The sequence below is a fragment of the Hypanus sabinus genome, chromosome 31 (assembly GCF_030144855.1).
Source record: "Hypanus sabinus isolate sHypSab1 chromosome 31, sHypSab1.hap1, whole genome shotgun sequence".
Lineage (NCBI taxonomy): Eukaryota > Metazoa > Chordata > Chondrichthyes > Myliobatiformes > Dasyatidae > Hypanus > Hypanus sabinus.
The window spans coordinates 21,476,609-21,498,542 of NC_082736.1; the positions used below are offsets into that span (position 1 = coordinate 21,476,609).

The 21,934-nt window shown below is 57.4% G+C and overlaps 1 protein-coding gene across 1 annotated transcript in view; it reads left to right on the forward strand.

Moving 5' to 3' along the window:
• Window positions 1-21,575, forward strand: part of LOC132383700 (glycogen phosphorylase, muscle form-like) — a 111,054-nt gene extending 89,479 nt beyond the window's left edge. The window contains exons 15-20 of the mRNA XM_059954890.1: window positions 3,504-3,562; window positions 12,874-13,015; window positions 15,178-15,385; window positions 18,319-18,453; window positions 20,838-20,904; window positions 21,282-21,575. Coding sequence (XP_059810873.1) covers window positions 3,504-3,562; window positions 12,874-13,015; window positions 15,178-15,385; window positions 18,319-18,453; window positions 20,838-20,904; window positions 21,282-21,434 — 764 coding nt within the window. The 3' untranslated portion in view covers window positions 21,435-21,575. The remainder of the gene's footprint in view (window positions 1-3,503; window positions 3,563-12,873; window positions 13,016-15,177; window positions 15,386-18,318; window positions 18,454-20,837; window positions 20,905-21,281) is intronic.
• The last annotated feature ends 359 nt before the right edge of the window (window positions 21,576-21,934 follow it).

Consider the following 21,934-nt stretch of genomic DNA (forward strand, 5'->3'; position numbering starts at 1 on the left):
CGACCCTGCCTCTCCTCCCCTCCCCGACACCATCGACCCTCCCCTCCCCGACAACATCGACCCTCCCCTCCCCTCCCCGACACCATCGACCCTCCCTCCCCGACAACATCGACCCTCCCTCCCCTCCCGACAACATCGACCCTCCCCTCCCCTCCCCGACAACATCGACCCTCCCCTCCCCCCGACACCATCGACCCTCCCCTCCCCGACAACATCGACCCTGCCTCTCCTCCCCTCCCCGACACCATCGACCCTCTCCTCCCCTCCCCGACAACATCGACCCTCCCCTCCCCTCCCCGACACCATCGACCCTCCCCTCCCCGACACCATCGACCCTGCCTCTCCTCCCCTCCCCGACACCATCGACCCTCCCCTCCCCGAGACCATCGACCCTCCCCTCCCCGACACCATCGACCCTCCCCTCCCCGACACCATCGACCCTCCCCTCCCCTTCCCGAGACCATCGACCCTCCCCTCCCCTCCCCGACACCATCGACCCTCCCTTCCCCGACAACATCGACCCTCCCCTCCCCTCCCCGACACCATCGACCCTCCCCTCCCCGACACCATCGACCCTCCCCTCCCCGACACCATCGACCCTCCCCTCCCCTTCCCGAGACCATCGACCCTCCCCTCCCCTCCCCGACACCATTGACCCTCCCTTCCCCGACACCATCGACCCTCCCCTCCCCGACACCATCGACCCTCCCTTCCCCGACACCATCAACCCGCCCCTCCCCTCCCTGAGACCATCGACCCTCCCCGACACCATCGACCCTACCCTCCCCTCCCCGAGACCATCGACCCTCCCCGACACCATCGACCCTCCCCTCCCCTACACCATCAACCCGCCCCTCCCCGACACCATCGACCCTCCCCTCCCCGACACCATCGACCCTCCCCTCCCCGACAACATCGACCCTCTCCTCCCCTCCCCGACACCATCGACCCTCCCCTCCCCGACACCATCGACCCTCCCCTCCCCGACAACATCGACCCTCTCCTCCCCTCCCCGAGACCATCGACCCTCCCCGACACCATCGACCCTCCCCTCCCCGACACCATCGACCCTCCCCTCCCCGACACCATCGACCCTCCCCTCCCCGACAACATCGACCCTCCCCTCCCCTCCCCGACACCATCGACCCTCCCCTCCCCTCCCCGACAACATCGACCCTGCCTCTCCTCCCCTCCCCGAGACCATCGACCCTCCCCGACACCATCGACCCTCCCCTCCCCGACAACATCGACCCTCCCCTCCCCGACAACATCGACCCTCCCCGACACCATCGACCCTCCCCTCCCCGACACCATCGACCCTCCCCTCCCCGACACCATCGACCCTCACCTCCCCGACAACATCGACCCTCCCCTCCCCTCCCCGACAACATTGACCCTCCCCTCCCCGACAACATCGACCCTGCCTCTCCTCCCCTCCGAGACCATCGACCCTCCCCGACACCATCGACCCTCCCCTCCCCGACAACATCGACCCTCCCCTCCCCTTCCCGACACCATCGACCCTCCCCTCCCCGACACCATCGACCCTCACCTCCCCGACAACATCGACCCTCCCCTCCCCTCCCCGACAACATTGACCCTCCCCTCCCCGACAACATCGACCCTGCCTCTCCTCCCCTCCCCGAGACCATCGACCCTCCCCTCCCCGACACCATCGACCCTCCCCTCCCCGACAACATCGACCCTCCCCTCCCCTCCCCGACAACATCGACCCTCCCCTCCCCGACACCGTCGACCCTCCCCTCCCCGACAACATCGACCCTCCCCTCCCCTTCCCGACACCATCGACCCTCCCCTCCCCGACAACATCGACCCTCCCCTCCCCGACAACATCGACCCTCCCCTCCCCTCCCCGACAACATTGACCCTCCCCTCCCCGACACCGTCGACCCTCCCCTCCCCGACAACATCGACCCTCCCCTCCCCTTCCCGACACCATCGACCCTCCCCTCCCCGACACCATCGACCCTCCCCTCCCCGACAACATCGACCCTCCCCTCCCCTCCCCGACAACATTGACCCTCCCCTCCCCGACACCGTCGACCCCTGCCCTCCCCTCCCCTCCCCGACACCATCAACCCTCCCCTCCCCGACAACATCAACCCTCCCCTCCCCTCCCCGACACCATCAACCCTCCCCTCCCCGACAACATTGATCCTCCCCTCCCCTCCCCGAGACCATCGACCCTCCGCTCCCCTACACCATCGACCCTGCCTCCCCTCCCCGACACCATCAACCCTCCCCTCCCCTCCCCTACACCATCGACTCTCCCCTCCCCTCCCTGAGACCATCAACCCTCCCCTCCCCTACACCATCGACCCTCCACTCCCCTCCCCGACACCATCAACCCTCTCCTCCCCTCCCCGACAACATCGACCCTGCCTCCCCTCCCCTCCCCGAGACCATCTACCCTCCCCGACACCATCGACCCTCCCCGACACCATCGACCCTCCCCGACACCATCGACCCTCCCCTCCCCGACACCATCGACCCTGCCCTCCCCTCCCCTCCCCGACACCATCGACCCTCCCCTCCCCGACACCATCGACCCTGCCCTCCCCTCCCCGACACCATCGATCCTCCCCTCCCCGACACCATCGACCCTCCCCGACACCATCGACCCTCCCCTCCCCGACACCATCGACCCTGCCCTCCCCTCCCCTCCCCGACACCATTGACCCTGCCCTCCCCTCCCCGACACCATCGACCCTCCCCGACACCATCGACCCTCCCCTCCCCGACAACATCGACCCTGCCCTCCCCGACACCATCGACCCTCCCCTACCCTCCCCGACAACATCGACCCTCCCCTCCCCGACACCATCGACCCTGCCCTCCCCGACAACATCGACCCTCCCCTCCCCTCCCCGACAACATCGACCCTCCCCTCCCCTCCCCGACATCATTGACCCTCCCTTCCCCGACAACATCGACCCTCCCCTCCCCTCATCGAGACCATCGACCCTCCCCTCCCCGACACCATTGACCCTCCCTTCCCCGACAACATCGACCCTCCCCTCCCCTCCCCGACACCATTGACCCTCCCTTCCCCGACAACATCGACCCTCCCCTCCCCGAGACCATCGACCCTCCCCTCCACCATCGACCCCCCCGACACCATTGACCCTCCCCTCCCCGACAACATCGACCCTGCCCTCCCCGACACCATCGACCCTCCCCTCCCCGACACCATCGACCCTCCCCTCCCCGACACCATCGACCCTCCCTCCCCGACAACATCGACCCTCCCCGACACCATCGACCCTCCCCTCCCCTCCCCGACACCATTGACTCTCCCCTCTCTGATTCTATCAACCCACCCGGGCCCTCTGAGGACGGAGAGAAATTGGTCAGAAGTGTTTTGTTGAGCAACACGAGATGGAGGAGCTCTGTAGGTGGGGCGGCACTGGGCTGAGACCCTTGATCAGGACTGGAGAAGGATTCCAGTTTCTAACATGGTTTCTATTCCTGGTTCCTTTCAGGGATAAAGCGGGAGCCCAACAAGCAGTACACACCTCGTACGATCATGATCGGAGGCAAGGTATGTCCGAGCCATAAGCCCTTTCTGTGTGAGAAAGTATCAGGTGGAGCTCAAATACTCATTGAAACGTTGAACAGTGGCAGAGAGTTCAAAGTCATTCTCTTTCTGTGCAGTGAAACAGCAGTACTGTTAAACTCTCTCTGTGTCTGACAGTACTGTCCTCGCAAGGAGTGTGTGATGGGACGGTGTGGAGGGAGATTCACTCTGTGTCTGACCCCGGGAGTGTGTGATGGGACGGTGTGGAGGGAGCTTCACTGTGTCTGACCCCGGGAGTGTGTGATGGGACGGTGTGGAGGGAGATTCACTCTGTGTCTGACCCCGGGAGTGTGTGATGGGACGGTGTGGAGGGAGATTCACTCTGTGTCTGACCCCGGGAGTGCGTGATGGGACGGTGTGGAGGGAGCTTCACTCTGTGTCTGACCCCGGGAGTGCGTGATGGGACGGTGTGGAGGGAGCTTCACCCTGCGTCTGACCCCGGGAGTGTGTGATGGGACGGTGCGGAGGGAGCTTCACTCTGTGTCTGACCCCGGGAGTGTGCAATGGGACGGTGTGGAGGGAGATTCACTCTGCGTCTGACCCCGGGAGTGTGTGATGGGACAGTGCGGAGGGAGATTCACTCTGTGTCTGACCCCAGGAGTGTGTGATGGGATGGTGTGGGGGGAGATTCACTCTGTGTCTGACCCTGGGAGTGTGTGATAGGACGGTGTGGAGGGAGCTTCACTCTGTGTCTGACCCCTTTTTTTTTATTACAAAATCCTTTATTACAAATATCGGTGCTATACAATATATACAAAACAGTGGCAAACACAATTACTGCACTACAAATAGACAATAGACATTACACCAGAATGTTGCCATCCCTATCCACGATGGCATTTACACCCCGCGGAGCCCAACGGTCACGAAACTCCTCCAAGGCCGCTGTGGACTGCATGTGTTCCTTTTCGATAGTTACCCGGGCACGAACATACCCCCTAAACAGTGCCAGGCAGTCTGCCCGGGGAGATCCTCCCGCCACCCGTTTCCAAGACCCACGGATGGCGGATTTCGCCAGCCCCAGGAGCAAGTTGACTAGGACATCCTCATCCCTCCATGCCCCCTACCTTACTGGATGACCATATATAAACAGGGTGGGACTAAAATGCAGCCAGAAGGCAAGAAGTAGCCCACGCAAATATGCAAAAAGAGGCTGCAGCCTCACACACTCCATGTACATGTGGTACACGGTCTCCTCCAGCCCGCAGAAGTGGTATGCGGGTGGGAAGTCCATGTACAAACTGAAAAACTTATTGCAGGGCACTGCCCTATGCAGTACCCTCCAGCCGAGATCCCCCAGGTGCATGGGAAGAACCCCAGCATAAAGGGACTTCCAGTGGGGACCCTCCTCACCTCTGGGTGGAAGGACCGACCACCATGGCGTGCCGGGACGGTGGACAAGGGTAAGGAAGTGGAGGATGTGGAGTAGCAGCCCATACAGATACCTCCTACTTGCATCCCTGAATGGGACTGTGGGTACCGATGAGAGACGGCTCAAATTGTGTGGACACGGCTCCCGGAGAAGATTGCGAGGTCTGTGCCCGACCAGCAGCTCGGCCTGAGTCGGTCCACACAACTGAGCCGCACCGACAGCCACTGAGGTAGGGCAAGGGTCGGCCAGGACCCTGCCCTCCGCTTGAGGAGGGGATTTCCGGCCTGAGGCGACCATGTTCCAGACTCTCAGTAGGTCCTGATAGAAGCCGGGCAGACTCCGCAAAGCAGTACGGCTGACACCCGCCGGTGGTAGCCGCATGTCTTCATGAAGACAGCAGCCCCTCTGGAGGAAGAAAGTCGCCAACACGTGCCACCTGGGAGGGTGCTCGGCGTACAGGAATCTCTGCAGAGTCCTGAGGTGGAGAGCCGCCAGCTGCGTTCGGATGCACACCAGCGACTGTCCGCCCTCTCCCACTGGGAGACTCAAGACCGCTGCAGAGACCCAGTGTTTCCTGTTGCCCCAGAAGAAGTCCACTAATTTCCTCTGCAGTCTTGCAACAAACAGGGCAGGAGGGGCCAAGGTGACCATCTGATACCACAACATGGAGGCCACCAGCTGGTTTATGACCACCACCCTGCCTCGATAGGAAAGCACCCTGAGAAGGCCTGACCAGCGCCCCAGCCGGGCCATGACTTTCATCTCCAGGTCCTGCCAGTTCACCAGCCAGGTCTCCCCAGAAGGACTCAGGTAGACTCCCAGATAGAGGAGACGCCTAGTACTCCACTCAAAAGCTCTCATCTCCTCCGGCAGGGAGTTCACCTGCCACTGACCCACTAAGAGTCCGGAACATTTCGCCCAGCTGATCCTGGCGGAGGATGCCGCCGAGAAAACGTCTTGGCACTTGCGCATCTTCCGCAGGTCATTGGGATCTGTCATCATGAGGAGTACATCATCGGCGTAGGCCGAGAGGACGACCTCCATGTCCGGTTCACGCGGAACCAGACCTGTCAGTCTTCGCCGTAGGAGGCTCAGGAATGGCTCGACACAGATCGCATACTATTGACTGGACATGGGGCATCCCTGACGTACTCCTCTCCTGAAGGGAATGGGCACTGCCAGTGATCCATTGACCTTAACAAGGCACTCTGCGGCAGAGTAGAGGAGCCGAACTCGGGCCACAAAGTGTGGTCCGAGCCCAAAGGCCTGCAGAGTGCCCACCAGGAAACTGTGGTCTACCCGGTCAAACGCCTTCTCCTGGTCAAGAGAAAGAAACGCTGCCGGGGACCCAGTCTCCTGGTGCAGGTGGATCAGGTCCCGTACTAGGTGGACATTGTCCTGGATGGAGCGGCCCGGGACTGTGTAAGATTGGTCAGGATGAATCACCTGTCTCAGTACTGAACCAAGACGGTTGGCCATTGCCCGGGCGAAGATCTTGTAGTCCGCGCACAAGAGGGAGACCGGGCACCAGTTCTTTAGCAGGCGAAGGTCTCCCTTCTTGGGCAGCAGGACCACGACAGCTCTCCGCCATGAGAGGAGCAATTCCCCGGTGGCTAGGCTCTCCCCTAGAACAAGGCTGTAATCGACCCCCAGGACATCCCAAAAAGCCTGATAAAACTCCACACTCAGACCATCCAAGCCAGGGGACTTACCCCTCCGGAGTTGCCGAAGGGCAGCAGACAGCTCCTCCCCAGTCAGGGAGGCGTCCAGACGCGCTGCGTCATCTGGGCTGACTTTTGGCAAATCTTCCCAGACCTCACTGCACGCCCCCGCATTTGACGGATCCGGTGAGAATAAGGACCGATAGAAAGTGCGGACTTCTTCGATAATTTCGTCAGGATCTGTGATGGAGGAGCCATCAGCAGCCAGTAGCTCCACCAGCTGCTTTTGAACTCCCCGCCACTTCTCCAACGAGTAGAAGAAGGGTGAGCCGCGGTCCAAATCTTGCAGCATTTGGATCCGCGACCTCACATACGCACCTCGGGACTGCTGAAGCTGCAGATTCCTGAGTGCGTCCTTCTTCTCCTGGTATTCCTGCCACGTTTGATGGTCTCCACCGGTCGAACCAAGACGGGACTGTAGGTCAAGCAACGCTCTCTCAAGCCGCTCAATCTCAGAGTCCCGCCCCTTTGTCGACCACCTAGTGTACTCCCGACATAAAAACCGGATGTGGGCCTTGCCCACATCCCACCACAGCCGTAGGGAGCCAAACTCTCTCCGTCTCCCTCTCCAGGTGGCCCAGAACGCTCGGAATGAATCCCGGAATCGGCTGTCCTCCAGCAGCCGGTTGTTAAAGTGCCAATACCCAGACCCCATCCGAGGGTGCAGAGGAGTATATTCCATCCACACAAGGTGATGATCCGAGCACGACACCGGCCGCATGGAGGAAGCCGACACGCGGGAGGCATAAGCCCGAGAGATATACAGGCTGTCTATCCGGGAACCCCCCTCTCTCGATCTTCTGGAGAAGGCGCTAGAGTCAGGGTGAAGATTCTGCCAGCTGTCCACCAAGTCAAAGGAGCCGACTAGCTCCTTTAACTTTTTCGCCGATGCTGGGTCGTGTTGGAGGCCCGAGCGGTCCTCCACCTCGAGGGTACAGTTGAAGTCTCCCCCAAGGATGACGCAGTCCCCAGGATCGATGGAACTCAGCAAGGCGGACAGCTGACAGAATAGGCGCGTCTGCATCACCCCGCGCCTCGGAGCGTACACGTTGATAAAATGCAGCGGTACTCCATCCAGGCGCACAGCCAGGTGGAGCAGACGGCCGGGCACAACATCTTGGACTCCTACGATTTCTGGCCGGAAGGTTGGGGCCAACAGGATCGCCACCCCACTAGAGTTGGAGCTAAGGTGACTCATGTAGACCCCATCCTGCCACTCCAGGAGCCAAGCGGACTCGTCCCCCGGGGTGGTATGGGTTTCCTGCAGGAAACTCACCGCGTATCTCCCGTCCCTGAGGACTGAGAGATTGTTATACCTGCAGGGAGAGCCCCTGCTACCGTTCACATTGAGACTAGCTATGGTAAGCTTCATGTCGGGAGCACACTAAGCACCAGTCCCCTTCCCACTGAGAGCGATGGCGCCCTCGGCCGCACTCTCCCGAAGAAAACCGAGAATATCCTTTGCTTTCCGGGCCCGACTGCTACCATCGCTACCCTGTGACCCACCGTCTCCCGAAGGAGCGAGGCTGCTTTTCATCCTGATGTCCCGCACCAGGTCATCCAGGAAGGATTTCAGCTGCCGCCTGTCATTCCCTGACACGGCATTCCTCTTCCCCTTCCCCTTCCGTCTGAGGATGACCCTCAGGGACTTCACCAGCCTCGGCATGCTAGGCCAGCGAAGCGAGGCTAGTTTAGGCCGATGCTTTGCACCAACAGAGGAGTGAATAAACTCTCTGATCTCCTCCACAGGTATCAATGGGGACTTCTCTGGAGGGGTGAGGATGTCCATTGTCTCGCTATCAAATGAATCCCCCTCCAACCCCTCACTTCAGACAGATCCCCCACCGTCCTCCTCATGTGGTGTATAAGGTGGCTGCCCCTGTAACCTACACTGCACAGCGGGTACCTCCCCTATACCTTCCCGCTCCACCATCGCAGCAGTCTTACCCACAGTTGTGACGATGGAGGGAAAATCCCAAGGGACTCCCTGCAGGCCATTAGTTGATGGGGTCGGCATGCAGGTTACATCACCCTCCCCAGGAGACAGGCATGAAGGGGACCCCAGCAGCTCTGGCCCAATGGATTCACTGGCAGCCTGATGCTGACTGTGAGAGAGCCTGGTCTCCTCTCCACCTGTACTACTTAATGCATTTGCCTCCAGGGAGGCGCTTACTGCTAAGTCCTGGGTGGAGGGCTCCAGGTCTGTTTTAGGCGTGCAAACAAGCCCAGCACTAGTTTCATGCACAACCACACCACCCACCCCAGGACTGGTGTCTACATCTGGGGATTCAGGGTTAGACACAACTCCCACCCGGATCCCCACCCCTTTCTGGGACTCCCCCTCATCTGCATTCTCTGCCCTCTTGGGGGAACAATCCCATCTCCTCTTCAAGCCGGAGGAGCACACAGGTGCAGAATTCACCAACGGAGCGGTACTCTCCGCTCCTATTGTCCCGTCCAACCGTACTCTTCCCCGAGCCTCCCTTTCCACCTCAGGGCAAATGGGCGTGAGCTCTGCAGTCTCGGGGGCCGACTTCTTCACGTGTTTCGACTTCTTCCTCGCTTTCTTGCCCCGCCCGGACTCCACCCCGTCCCTCGCCTGAACCTCCCCACACGTAGCCCCAGGATCACACGCCTGAACCACAGGGGAAAGGAGCAGACGTAGGAATAGGGGCAGGGTTAGAGACAGGGTCAGGGGCAGGCAGCAGGAGCAGGGGTCGGCACAGGTGTCGGAGCAGGGATGGGATCAGGGGCAGAGGTAGCTGGGGCACAAGTTCCTGAAGTGGACTCCCTGGGTTTTCGGGTGCTAGGACAGTCCCTCCGAAAGTGCCCCACCTCCCCGCACGCATGGCACCGTGGGCGCTCAGAGCTCCAATACACCTGATAATCTACCCCCTCGTGCCGGACAGTAAACCGGCCCTCAACTTCATCCTCCCTGTCCAGTTTCATGAATACCTGTCGCCGGAAAGAGATTACGGTCCGGAGGGTGCGCCTCCTGAATTTGTGCCTGATGGCAGTTATCTCTGACCGTACTTGCCCCAAGCGGGCCAATGCGGGAAGCAGGTCCTTGTTGGGGATGAAAGGCTGTACGTGACCGAGGACGATGCGTTGTGTGGGAGCTGTCACTAGCTCCATCTGTAAAAAGATGTTCTTCACCGTGATCCCTCTACTGAGGGCCCGATGCACCAACTCATCATTCCTCAGGTAAAACACCGCCTTCCCGAACTCCTTCTCAGCGGCCAAAACACCATCTCTCCCCAACAAGTCCTCCATGGCCTCCGCGCACTTTTCCAGCGTAGTTCCAGTTCGCAAAATACATTGCACCCCGCGTTCAACTTTCACCGTCCGAAACAGGGCGTTGTCCGAGGACAGAGAGGCAGCCGCCTTTGCAGAACTCCCCAAAGGCCTGCGACTCCCTGCAGACTGGTCCGGCATGTTACTTATGTGGCCGAACCGAGAATGATACGGTGGTGCTGGTTATAAAGTCTCGGAGTGAGTTGAGTAACTGACGGGAAAAGTTTGTACTCGACGGTACCTTGCTGGCTCCGTGCCAGAAATTCCAACGCCAGGAAAGGCTCCAATAGTCCTGCCGAATTTCCAGGCCGTGAGAGGTCGAGACGTCTCAAACGCCGGTTCAGCTCCAACACCGAACGAGAATCCCGACGATAGAGATGGAAGGAGGTCGCCCCGATGTCAGTGGGGACAAACAACGTCTTTTGCCTCCAGTTTTGAGAGCGAAACTGCTTCAAGGCGAGCTGCCAGCCGCCACAGCAGGGTGCTACGCAGTTCGAAGCCGTCAACGAACCCCGTCCAAACTGGCAGAAAAACTCCAAACGAAGCTTCCACTCTAAACCAGCCGCTCACTTAGAAGTTCAAGGGACGTTGGAAACCAATTTCCAAGCAATTCAAGACCTTCATAAAGTAGTTTTTCCCCGATTTCTCCCAGCGCAATCAGAACAGCTTCACTCTGTGTCTGACCCCGGGAGTGTGTGATGGGACGGTGTGGAGGGAGATTCACTCTGTGTCTGACTCCAGGAGTGTGCGATGGGACGGTGTGGAGGGAGATTCACTCTGTGTCTGACCCCGGGAGTGTGTGATGGGACGGTGTGGAGGGAGTTGGGTTGATGTGGGATGATGGACTTCATTGCTAGAGGGATTGAATTGAAGAGCAGGGAGGTCATGCTGCGACTGTACAGGGTACTGGTGAGGCCGCACCTGGAGTACTGTGTGCAGTTCTGGTCTCCTTACTCGAGGAAGGATATACTGGTTTTGGAGGCGGTGCAGAGGAGGTTCACCAGGTTGATTCCAGAGATGAGGGGGTTAACCTATGAGGAGAGATTGAGTCACCTGGGACTGTACTCACTGGAATTCAGAAGAATGAGAGAAGGTTTTATGGAAACATAAAATTATGAAAAGGATATAAGATAGAGGCAGGAAAGTTGTGTCCACTGGGAGGTGAGACTAGAACGAGGGGACAGAGCCTCAAGATTCAGGGGAGTAGATTGAGGACGGAGATGAGGAGGAACTGCTTTTCCCAGAGAGTGGGGAATCTGTGGAATTCTCTGCCCAATGAAGCAATGGAGGCTGCCTCAGTAAATATATTTAAGACAAGGTTGGATAGATTTTTGCAGAGTAGGGGAATTGAGGGTCGTGGGGGAAATGGCAGGTAGGTTGAATGGCGGAGCAGGTTTTACAGGTTGGATGGCTGAATCCTTTTCCTACTTCTCATGTATATTGGTTGAGCAGGATATTACTGGGTTAATTTTCCCTGGAATTCAGGAAGTTGGGATTTGGGAAGAATCGATCAGATCGAGAGCCTTTTCCCTCAGGTAGGAGAGTCTGGAACTACAGGGTGTAGGCGTTAGGCGAGGGGGGAATGATGTTCGGAGGGCCTGAGGCCCAGACTTTTCACAGAGTCAGGAACTACAGGGCGTAGGCGTAAGGCGAGGGGGGAATGACGTTCAGAGGACCTGAGGCCCAGACTTTTCACAGTCAGGAACTACAGGGCGTAGGCGTAAGGCGAGGGGGGAATGATGTTCGGAGGGCCTGAGGCCCAGACTTTTCACAGAGTTTGGAACTACAGGGTGTAGGCGTAAGGCGAGGGGGGAATGATGTTCGGAGGGCCTGAGGCCCAGACTTTTCACAGAGTCCGGAACTACGGGGCGTAGGCGTAAGGCGAGGGGGGAATGATGTTCGGAGGGCCTGAGGCCCAGACTTTTCACAGAGTCAGGAACTACAGGGCGTAGGCGTAAGGCGAGGGGGGAATGATGTTCGGAGGACCTGAGGCCCAGACTTTTCACAGAGTCAGGAACTACAGGGCGTAGGCGTAAGGCGAGGGGGGAATGATGTTCAGAGGACCTGAGGCCCAGACTTTTCACAGAGTCAGGAACTACAGGGCCTAGGCATAAGGCGAGGGGGGAATGATGTTCGGAGGGCCTGAGGCCCAGACTTTTCACAGAGTCAGGAACTACAGGGCGTAGGCGTAAGGCGAGGGGGGAATGATGTTCAGAGGACCTGAGGCCCAGACTTTTCACAGAGTCAGGAACTACAGGGCGTAGGCGTAAGGCGAGGGGGGAATGATGTTCGGAGGACCTGAGGCCCAGACTTTTCACAGAGTCAGGAACTACAGGGCGTAGGCGTAAGGCGAGGGGGGAATGATGTTCAGAGGACCTGAGGCCCAGACTTTTCACAGAGTCAGGAACTACAGGGCCTAGGCGTAAGGCGAGGGGGGAATGATGTTCGGAGGGCCTGAGGCCCAGACTTTTCACAGAGTCAGGAACTAAAGGGCGTAGGCGTAAGGCGAGGGGGGAATGACGTTCAGAGGGCCTGAGGCCCAGACTTTTCACATGGTTGGCGGGTTGATACAACTGTACATGCCAGTGGAGCGGTGGTAAAGGCGGGTACAATTACTGAGTTTAAAAGGCAGTCAGACAAGGACTCTGATCGGAACGGTTTTGAGGGATATGGGCCAAACACGAGCAAGTGGGATCACTGTAGCTGGCATCATGGTCCACGGACTGAGCCGGGCTGTTTTCCTGGCTGTGCAAGACGTGGGTTTAGAGGGATCAGCGGGGGAGCTGAGGAGACTTGTGTTTTCCATTCGGATTTTGGTGGCGGGGCAGTAGAGTGCTTGGGCAGACAGCGTAGGCCCTCCGCTCTGATTCCCTCTCTCTGCCTCGCAGGCCGCACCCGGGTATCACATGGCCAAGCTGATCATCAGACTCATCACGGCCATCGGAGACGTGGTGAACAACGACCCCATGGTGGGGGACCGGCTGAAGGTCATCTACCTGGAGAACTATCGGGTGACCCTGGCCGAGAAAGGTTTGTTCATCCCACCCAGTGCGTTTCACAACCACACGTCTTTTATACCCACAGCCCTCCGCTCCAAGCAGAGTGCTGATGAACTTCTCTTGTGCTCTCCATCAACCTGAAACGCCTCGGACTTCTCGGCCATGGAAGACAACCTCTGGCTCAATCAAACTCGATCCCACCTAAACCTCGGTTTGGATGCTGCATAATTCGCTACCCTGTTCCAAATCAATGCCACGAAATAACAGACAGTAACCTATATAAAGGAATTATGTTTATTATCTTATCTGAAGGGTCAGTGATGAATAACAAAAAGGAAAGGGCCCATCTTAATTAAGCGGTCAAACGTGTACCGGTTGGAGCTCATCTTGAACTTCTGTGTCGCTCATGCGCCGGGCCCTCGGTCAACGTGAAGGCACAGACCACCTTCCGAACGTTGCTCACGATCCATCTCGGTCAGACGGGTCTCCCACTGGATTGTTTGCTACGACCGGTTCTCCCCGGCATCTTCTCACTTCATCTCCTCTCAAACAAAAGCCCCAGGCCGACCTTATCAGAGAAACCTCCCACTAATTGGGTGGCACACATTCCACATCATCCCTGATCTTCAACGGTAACCCAGACAGACTGAAAACCACACAGAAAGCACAAGGTGGACAGCAAAACAGTAAAGAAATGGAAAAAGCTGCCCGTCAGGACCCCTGTCACCTTAAACCCATGCCCTCCAGTTCCAGGTTCCTCTGTCCTGGGGAGAACCTATCTCGCCTATCCATACGCCTCATGATCTTCTAAATCAGTGAGAATAACCCCAGCCTCGCCCATTTCCCTTTAGAACGATAGCCCTCCATTTGAAGGCAACATCCTGGTGAATCTGCAGATGCTGGAAATCCAGAGCAACACACACAAAATTCTGGAGGAGCTCAGCTCTGGTTCGGGCTGGAAGGACAGGGGGAAGAAGCCCAACTACACCCCCAGAACATAAGACATAGAAGCAGAGTTAGGCCATTTGGCCCATCGAATCTGTTAACCATTTCATCATGGCTGATCCATTTTCCTCTCAACCCCATTCTCCCTCCTCCTCCCCATAACTTTTCACACCCTAACTAATCAAGAATCTATCAACCTCCTGATTAAGTACACCCTGGCCTCCACGGCCGCCTGAGTCAATGAATTCCACGTGTTCACCACCTTCAAAAGAAATCTCTCCTCATCTGTGTTCTAAATGGATGTTCCTCTAATCTGAGGCTGTGTCCTCTGGTGCTGGATTCTCCCACCATGGGAAACGTCTCCTGCGTATCCTTTCAACGTCTGATAGGTCTCAATGAGATTTCCCCTTCCCTCAGTCTTCTAGATTCAAGGAGTAATGGCCCAGGGCCGTCAGTTGCTCCTCTAAAGTGACGGCTCACCAATGCCTTATAAAGCCCCAACATTGCATCCTTGCTTTTGTATTCTGGTCCTCTCAAAACATCTCATTTGCCTTCCTCACCACCAACTCAACCTGCACGAGGATTTCCTCGTCCCTTTGCACTTCAGGTGTCTGAACGTTTAGAAAATAGTCTACCCTTTCACTTCTACCAAAGTGCATGACCATATACTTCTTTGCAGAAGTCCTTCTGCAGACCTCCTGCTTCCTCAAAACTACCTGCCCCTCCCTCCACCTATCTTTGTATCATCATCTGCCAAATGGGCCACAAGATCATCAATTCTGTCATCCAAATCATTGACATATAACGTGCAAAAGGAAGTGGTCCCCAGCGCTGAACCCTGAGGAACATCACTAGTCACAGGCAGCCAACCAGACTAGACCCCCTCGTTGCCTCCTGCCAATCAGCCAGCGCTAGTATCTGTCCCGAAATCAGACCTGGGACTGACTCCCGTTTAGCTGCAGATCTACCTCAGCTAAAACGTAGAACAGCACAGCCGATAGTGCCCGTGCTGAAACCCAACCTACTTAATCCCTTCTACCCTTCATTCCTGCTTGCTCTGGGCAAATACTAACATGTGTCTGTGTGTATTGTTAGGGCTCCCCCCTCCTCTGCTCCTTCCCCTCCCACCCTCCCCAATAACCCTCTTCCCCCTCACCCCCAATCCAGCCCCCTCCCCCTCCTCACAGTGACGATGTGATTCTCAGCTGCCAGTGACTTCTGCCACTCGGCCTCTCTCTACCTCTGCAGTGATCCCAGCCTCCGACCTGTCCGAGCAGATCTCCACGGCCGGAACCGAGGCGTCGGGCACGGGCAACATGAAGTTCATGCTGAACGGGGCCCTGACCATCGGAACCATGGATGGAGCCAACGTGGAGATGGCCGAGGAGGCCGGCATGGACAATTTCTTCATCTTCGGCATGCTGGTGGATGAAGTGGAGGCCATGGACAAGCGAGGGTGAGGGAATGGTACTCAATAGGTCCAGACGGTTGGAGTGGAGGGTAGAGCACAGAGTCTTAGGGCAGGAAGGGTCAGAGGAAGTGTTTGTTGGACAGAGATAGGGGACGAGTCTCTGTGTGGTGGGACGGGGGAAGAGTTTGTTAAACTTGGGCAGGAGGGGTCTAGTTTAGTGGGAGGGGGAAGAGTTTGTCAGACGGGTGCAGGAGGGGTCTCTGTGAGGTGGGACGGGGGAAGGGTTTGTTGGACGGAGATACAGGAGGGGTCTCTGTGAGGTGGGACGGGGGAAGGATTTGTTGGACGGAGATACAGGAGGGGTCTCTGTGAGGTGGGACGGGGGAAGGGTTTGTTGGACGGAGATACAGGAGGGGTCTCTGTGAGGTGGAACGGGGGAAGGGTTTGTTGGACGGAGATACAGGAGGGGTCTCTGTGAGGTGGGACGGGGGAAGGGTTTGTTGGACAGAGATACAGGAGGGGTCTCTGTGAGGTGGGACGGGGGAAGGGTTTGTTTGACGGAGATAAAGGAGGGGTCTGGTTTAGTGGGAGGGGGAAGAGTTTGTCAGACGGGTGCAGGAGGGGTCTCTGTGTGGTTGGGCAGGGGAAGGGTTTGTTGGACGGAGATACAGGAAGGGTCTCTGTGAGGTGGAATGGGGGAAGGGTTTGTTGGACGGAGATACAGGAAGGGTCTCTGTGAGGTGGGATGGGGGAAGGGTTTGTTGGACGGAGATACAGGAAGGGTCTCTGTGAGGTGGGACAGGGGAAGGGTTTGTTGGATGGAGATACAGGAGGGGTCTCTGTGAGGTGGGACGGGGGAAGGGTTTGTTTGACGGAGATAAAGGAGGGGTCTGGTTTAGTGGGAGGGGGAAGAGTTTGTCAGACGGGTGCAGGAGGGGTCTCTGTGTGGTTGGGCAGGGGAAGGGTTTGTTGGACGGAGATACAGGAGGGGTCTCTGTGAGGTGGGACGGGGGAAGGGTTTGTTGGACGAAGATACAGGAAGGGTCTCTGTGAGGTGGGATGGGGGAAGGGTTTGTTGGACGGAGATACAGGAAGGGTCTCTGTGAGGTGGGACAGGGGAAGGGTTTGTTGGATGGAGATACAGGAGGGGTCTCTGTGAGGTGGGACGGGGGAAGGGTTTGTTGGATGGAGATACAGGAGGGGTCTCTGTGAGGTGGGACGGGGGAAGGGTTTGTTTGACGGAGATAAAGGAGGGGTCTGGTTTAGTGGGAGGGGGAAGAGTTTGTCAGACGGGTGCAGGAGGGGTCTCTGTGTGGTTGGGCAGGGGAAGGGTTTGTTGGACGGAGATACAGGAAGGGTCTCTGTGAGGTGGGATGGGGGAAGGGTTTGTTGGACGGAGATACAGGAAGGGTCTCTGTGAGGTGGGATGGGGGAAGGGTTTGTTGGACGGAGATACAGGAAGGGTCTCTGTGAGGTGGGACGGGGGAAGGGTTTGTTTGGCGGAGATAAAGGAGGGGTCTGGTTTAGTGGGGGGGGAAGAGTTTGTCAGACGGGTGCAGGAGGGGTCTCTGTGTGGTTGGGCAGGGGAAGGGTTTGTTGGACGGAGATACAGGAAGGGTCTCTGTGAGGTGGGATGGGGGAAGGGTTTGTTGGACGGAGATACAGGAAGGGTCTCTGTGAGGTGGGATGGGGGAAGGGTTTGTTGGACGGAGATACAGGAAGGGTCTCTGTGAGGTGGGACGGGAAGGGTTTGTTGGATGGAGATACAGGAGGGGTCTCTGTGAGGTGGGACGGGGGAAGGGTTTGTTTGACGGAGATAAAGGAGGGGTCTGGTTTAGTGGGAGGGGGAAGAGTTTGTCAGACGGGTGCAGGAGGGGTCTCTGTGTGGTTGGGCAGGGGAAGGGTTTGTTGGACGGAGATACAGGAGGGGTCTCTGTGAGGTGGGACGGGGGAAGGGTTTGTTGGACGGAGATACAGGAAGGGTCTCTGTGAGGTGGGATGGGGGAAGGGTTTGTTGGACGGAGATACAGGAAGGGTCTCTGTGAGGTGGGACAGGGGAAGGGTTTGTTGGATGGAGATACAGGAGGGGTCTCTGTGAGGTGGGACGGGGGAAGGGTTTGTTGGATGGAGATACAGGAGGGGTCTCTGTGAGGTGGGACGGGGGAAGGGTTTGTTTGACGGAGATAAAGGAGGGGTCTGGTTTAGTGGGAGGGGGAAGAGTTTGTCAGACGGGTGCAGGAAGGGTCTCTGTGTGGTTGGGCAGGGGAAGGGTTTGTTGGACGGAGATACAGGAGGGGTCTCTGTGAGGGGGGAAGGGTTTGTTCGATGGAATTGAGCAGACCCGTGAATCTCTCCATTGTGGCCTCTGGGGAAACCTACAGCGCCACAGGGAGAATGTGGAAATTCCACACACACACACCCTCTCTGCCTCAAACAGCGACCCCGGGTCTCTGGAGCTGTGAGAGCCCGCTGAGCTGCCCAGGGTCTTGGGCTGTCGATTGAAGTAACTGGCTCCTGCTCGGGGGGGTCAGCCAGAATCCAGCCCTCAGCAGCCCCCTGCTGGACGCAGGACCCTCCATCCTGACGCCAAGGAGGTTAACAGGGCTAGTCCGCCATGTCCTCTGATCAGTTTTGCCCGGGGTAGGGGAGATTGTCCAGAGGGTGAATTGTCCTGAGAAGCAGTGAAAAGCTTCTGGTCTGCATGTTGCCCAGGTAGATCATTGTCTGCGTGGGTAGGAGGAAGGAGTGCAGATTGCAGAGGAGATGGTCCAGTAACAGCAGGGTCGGGGCTGTTCTTGAGGCTGAAGGTACGTGTTCTCAGGCCATATTTCCTCTCAATGGGAGGGGGGAAGAGCGAATAACCAGGGTGGGATGTTATGCCAGCTGCTTTCCCACGAGTGGGAGGGATCGGTCGAGGGCCAGTGTCTCCCTGCAGGGTTGCCGGGGTCTCGGCTCTCACCCATGCCTTTCACCCCCAGGTACAACGCCCAGTCCTACTATGATCGGATCCCCGAACTGAAGCAGGCCATCGACCAGATCAACAATGGATTCTTCTCTCCGAAAGAGCCCAACCTCTTCAAAGAAATCGTCAACATGCTAATGCACCACGACAGGTGAGGCGGAGGGGGAGTTACCCACACTGCTCGCCGGTCATGCCCCTGACCCAGGGGCAAGGGGGCTTCTGTCGTGGGAGCTGGCTCAGTGATGATTTGGCAAGGACTGTGCAAGGGTAGGTGTGTGTGTGTATCGACTGGAGTCAGGTCACTGTGAGATACCCCACCCTTCTCCAGTCTGAGTTTATAGACCCGCGGAGGTCCTGTGGCACTGAGAGAGCTGTGGAATCTCCCCTGTCCTGGTCTCCCGGTGCCACACATTTCAATTCCACTTCCCGTCCCGACAACGACGTGCCTGTCTGTGGCTCCTCTGCTTCCTCAGGTTCAAGGAGCAACACCTCCCCTTCTGCCCATCACCTCTCTCTCGGGGTTCACACTCCCCCAACCCCTTCACCTCCCCTTATTCTGGCTTCTTCCCCCTTCCTTTTCAGTCCTGATGAAGGGTGTCGGCTCAAAATGTCAACTGTTTATTCCTCTCCATAGATGCTGGCTGACCTGCTGTGTTCCTCCAGTACTGTGTGTGTGTGTGTGAGTGAGTGTCTGTGTGTGGTGTTGTCCAACATCTTCACAATCGTTATGAAGTTCTCCTGTATGCCCTGGTCAATATTTATCGTTATGACAGGGAGACTGAGAAACGCATGCAGCATGAACCCAGGAGATGAGAAGGTTGATGTTTAAGGAGCATTTGATGGCTCTCGGCATGTACCCGATGGGGTTTAGAAGAAAGAGAGGTAAAATCTCACTGAGACATTGAAAGGGCCTGGTTAGAGTGGAAGTGGAGAGGATGTTTCCGGTAGTGGGAGAGTGCCACAGCCTCGGAAGAGGAGGACGTCCCCAGAGGAGGAATTTCTTTAGCCGGGGGTGGTTAAAGTGCAGCAGATCTACCTCGTCAGCGAGTTTCCCATTGGCAGAGAAACTGTGAAGGAACTGGACCGTCGGGGGAGTGATCATCTCAGTCTATCTCCTTGTGATCGCAAGACCCTGTTGGACGTAGTTTATGTGGACTGCCGCAAATCTGACTCACTGAGCTATTAGTAGACAGCGGGGTGGGGGGGAAAGGCGGGGCTGCATGCCCGCGGTCGTAGCAAGGACTAGGCCCCGAGCCGCGGTGTCGCCTGATTACAGCCACCCAGGACAGAAGAGTCGGAGCCGGTGGTATGGTGCAGTGTCCAGTCTGGAGTTCACTTAGCAGAAGACGAGCCATGTTGTGTTTATCTGCGACAGCTCTGCGTTGCAACCCACAGCTCCAATCTCAAACAATAATGGGGCAGCCGACAGAGGAGAAGCCATCGCCCTGACACCGCTCCCTCAATGTCGCAGAAACAAAGGAGCTGGTTGTGGATTACAGGAGGAATGGAGACGGGCTAACCCCCGATTGATGTCAATGGATCTGGGGTTGAGAGGGTGAACAGCTTTAAGTTCCTCGACATAAACATCACCGAGGATCTCACGTGGTCTGTACACACCGGCTGTGTACACAACAGCTCCTCTCTCACCTCAGACGGTTGAGGAAGTTTGGTGTGGGGGCCCCCAAATCCCCAGGACTTTCTACAGGGGCACGATTGAGGGCATCCTGACTGGCTGCATCACTGCCCGGTACGGGAATTGTACCTCCCTCAATCACAGGGGCATGATTGAGGGCATCCCGACTGACTGTATCACTGCCCGGTACGGGAACTGTACCTCCCTCAATCACAGGGGCATGATTGAGGGCATCCTGACTGGCTGTATCACTGCCCGGTACGGGAACTGTACCTCCCTCAATCGCAGGACTCTGCAGAGAGTGGTGTGGACAGCCCAGCGCATCTGTAGATGTGAACTTCCCACCATTCAGGGCATTTACAGAGACAGGTGTGTAAAAAGGGCCCGAAGGATCATTGCGGACCCGAGTCACCCCAATCCCAAACTGTTCCAGCTGCTCCCATCCGGGAAACAGTACCACAGCATAAAAGCCAGGACCGACAGGCTCCGGGACAGCTTCTCCCACCAGGCCATCAGACTGATTAACTCACACTGACACAACTGTATTTCTATGTTATATTGACTGTCCTGTTGTACATACTATTTATTGGAAATTACTATAAATTGCACATTTAGATGGAGACATATGTAATGATTTTTTCATAATAAAGTCTCATCAATTCAACATTCACTTGGACTAAATTTTGTTTGTGTTGTGACTGTGTTTTCCTGATATTTTGTATGTGCTTGCTGTGTTTCATGTTTCTGGGTGGAATGCCATGCTGTATTCATGGGTATTGAATGGCACGGCGTGTGCTGGGACGGTGTTACAGGGAGGTCGGGCGTGTCGCCATCTCGAGGGAGGTGGCCAGGCTGCCGAAGGAGACCCTGCCTCTAAACAATGCCCTTCTCCCCCCCCGCAGGTTCAAAGTGTTTGCCGACTATGAGGACTACATCAAATGCCAGGACCGCGTTAGCGCCTTGTACATGGTTAGTGTGCGTGGGCGTGCGTAGTGGGAGGTCTGTGTATTTCTTACCGCGTGGGGTGGGGAGTCCCAGAGAGACGCGGACTCTGTGCCTGTGTCGCAGTGAGGCAGCTGCCTGTCAGCTTCAGCGACCCAGGGTCAACCCTGAGCACTGGCACCCTGTATCGAGTTTTCCCTTTCTCCCTGGGTCCACCCACATGGCGGGGGTCAGTGGCTTGTGCCGAGTGTGTGGGGGTGACGGGTGGAATCTGGAGGGGATGGGAATAAAATGGGATCGGGGTCAGTGTGCCTGTGCAGTATTTCTGGGGGGAGGCAGGGTTGGTCAGTGCGGGAGGGGCTGTTACAGGTATGAGCTAACCCGTGTCGCTGGCTTTCCCACAGAATCCCAAGGAGTGGACCAAGATGGTCATCAGAAACATTGCTGCTTCGGGAAAGTTCTCTAGCGACAGGACCATCGCGGAGTATGCCCGGCAGATATGGGGAGTGGAGCCCAGCAAGCACAAGATCCCGCCCCCCAGCGAGCCCCGGGAGTGAGGCTCCCTCCGCACGTACCCCTCCCTCCCTGACCCCAGCCGTCTGTCTGAGGCAACCCCCGGCTCTGTTACGTTTGGCTGTACAACACCCGCCCGCTTTGACTCGAGATCCTTCAGCCAGGGAGAAAGCTCCCATTTCATGCTGAGTTAAAAACTCCCTTCAGCTTCCCCACCCCTCGTCCTGTGTCTCTATCATGGCTGTCTCTCTGCCTCTGTTTGCTTCGCGCTCTCTGGACCGTTTCCCCAAATCAAGCCAAAGAGCGATGCGGCAAACTGGTGAGATGAGTTAGCGGTCCGAGCGAGTTTAACCCAGGGCCACTGCTCTTCCCCACAACGGATCCTTCAGCTTTCCCTTCTGCCCAATAATCTCCCCTCCCTGCAGTCTGCACTGGACTGGAGGCAAAGGCTGCCGCCTGGGAATGCCCAGTACTCCCGCCTTCAGACACACGGTGAACACACAGGCTGCTATCTCCCACTCCACAACTCTAACCTATAGATCTG